This window comes from Corylus avellana, chromosome ca4 (assembly GCF_901000735.1).
Source record: "Corylus avellana chromosome ca4, CavTom2PMs-1.0".
In the NCBI taxonomy this organism is placed as follows: Eukaryota; Viridiplantae; Streptophyta; class Magnoliopsida; order Fagales; family Betulaceae; genus Corylus; species Corylus avellana.
Window position 1 is genome coordinate 6715791 of NC_081544.1, and position 1592 is coordinate 6717382.

The 1592-nt window shown below is 41.2% G+C and overlaps 1 protein-coding gene across 1 annotated transcript; it reads left to right on the top strand.

The window, feature by feature from the left end:
* Positions 1-845: 845 nt before the first annotated feature.
* Positions 846-1277, top strand: LOC132177957 (uncharacterized). The gene has a single exon (XM_059590429.1). It carries the CDS (start codon positions 846-848, stop codon positions 1275-1277), a length of 432 nt encoding a protein of 143 aa, XP_059446412.1.
* The last annotated feature ends 315 nt before the right edge of the window (positions 1278-1592 follow it).

The following is a 1592-nucleotide window of genomic DNA, read 5'->3' on the forward strand; positions in this document are numbered from 1 at the left end:
TGTCCATATCTAGACAGTTCCATTGAGATGACCCCTATCTGTTCAAATTCTGCCCGGATCAAATCATTAGAAGGTGTGTCTCAGAAGACGAGAATTTTAGCATTTTGCAGCATTGTCATCAATTTGCTTGTGGAGGATACTTTGGGGCCAAGAGAACAGCGCTTAAGGTATTACATAAGGTATTACAATCTGTTTTTTCTTGGCCTAATGTGTTTAAAGATGCCTTTTTGTTTTGCAGCTCTTGTGATAGATGCCAGAGAATCGGTAACATCTCCTCCAGAAACCAGATGCCATTGCAAAATATTCAAGTGGTAGAGATTTTCGATGTATGGGGTATTGACTTCATGGGACCATTTCCTAACTCGTATGGTTATCTTTATATTATTGTGAGTGAGGATTATGTGTCTAAATGGGTCAAGGCTGTCCCCTCAAAGACTAATAATCACAAAGTGGTTGTGAAGTTTTTCTAGGATAATATCTTTGCTAGGTTTGGGACGCCAAGGGCAATAATAAGTGATGGCGGCAGCCACTTCAACAATTATGCTTTTGCTGCTTCGATAAAGAAGTATGGGATCACCCATAAGGTTGGCACTCCATACCATCCTCAAACCAGTGGTCAAGGGGAGATAAGTAACCGAGAAATCAAAAGCATACTAGAAAGGACAGTGAATCCCAGCAGGAAGGATTGGTCTCTACGCTTGAATGATGCACTATGGGCTTATAGGACTGCATACAAGACGCCTATCGATATGTCCCCATATCGATTAGTTTTTGGGAAAGCATGTCATCTACCAGTGGAGTTGGAGCACAAAGCATATTGGGCCATTAAGAAGTTCAACTTCAACATGCACCAAGCTGGTGACAAGAGGAAACTACAACTGAATGACCTGGAGGAATTATGGCATGATGCTTATGAGAATGCAAAGCTCTACAAGGAAAGAACCAAGGCATACCATGACAAGCTACTGGTCAGGAAAGAATTTCATGATGGACAAAAGGTATTAATCTATAATTCAAGATTGAGACTATTGCCTGGAAAACATAAGTCAAGATGGTTTGGCCCCTGTATGGTCACCAAAGTATTTCCTCATGGAGCTGTGGAGGTCTATAGTCCACAAAAATGTCAATCATTCAAGGTGAATGGACACAGAGTGAAGCCATACATTGAAGTGAACTTTGCACCACGAGATCGAGATTTGGCATCACAAGATTTGGCACTCCAGGCTGTCCAATATGTAGCACCACCATCAGAAGCATCTTCTTCAGGACAGCAATAAGAGTGGACCACAAGTCTGGCTGAAGACATTAAACTTAGCGCTCATGGGAGGCACCCCATAGTTTACCAGTTATTTTGTTGTTTTTCACTTCATATTTAGTTTTATTTTTTTTTCATTTTACTTGTTTTCATGTTTTCTTGTTTTTCAGGGACAAGTGTGCTTGCGATTCAAGTTTGGGGGTGTGCTTGGAGCCATGCATTTCCGGACTATGTTGTCCATATCCCGGGTAAATTCTTTCCTTAATTTAGACACATTGGGGACAATGTGTAATTTAAGTTTGGGGGTATGGGAGACACTTTACACACACTTTGTCCC

Coding starts and splice junctions, on each gene's coding strand:
- LOC132177957 (XM_059590429.1), top strand. CDS start 846: ATGCACCAAGCTGGTGACAAGAGGAAACTACAACTGAATGACCTGGAG.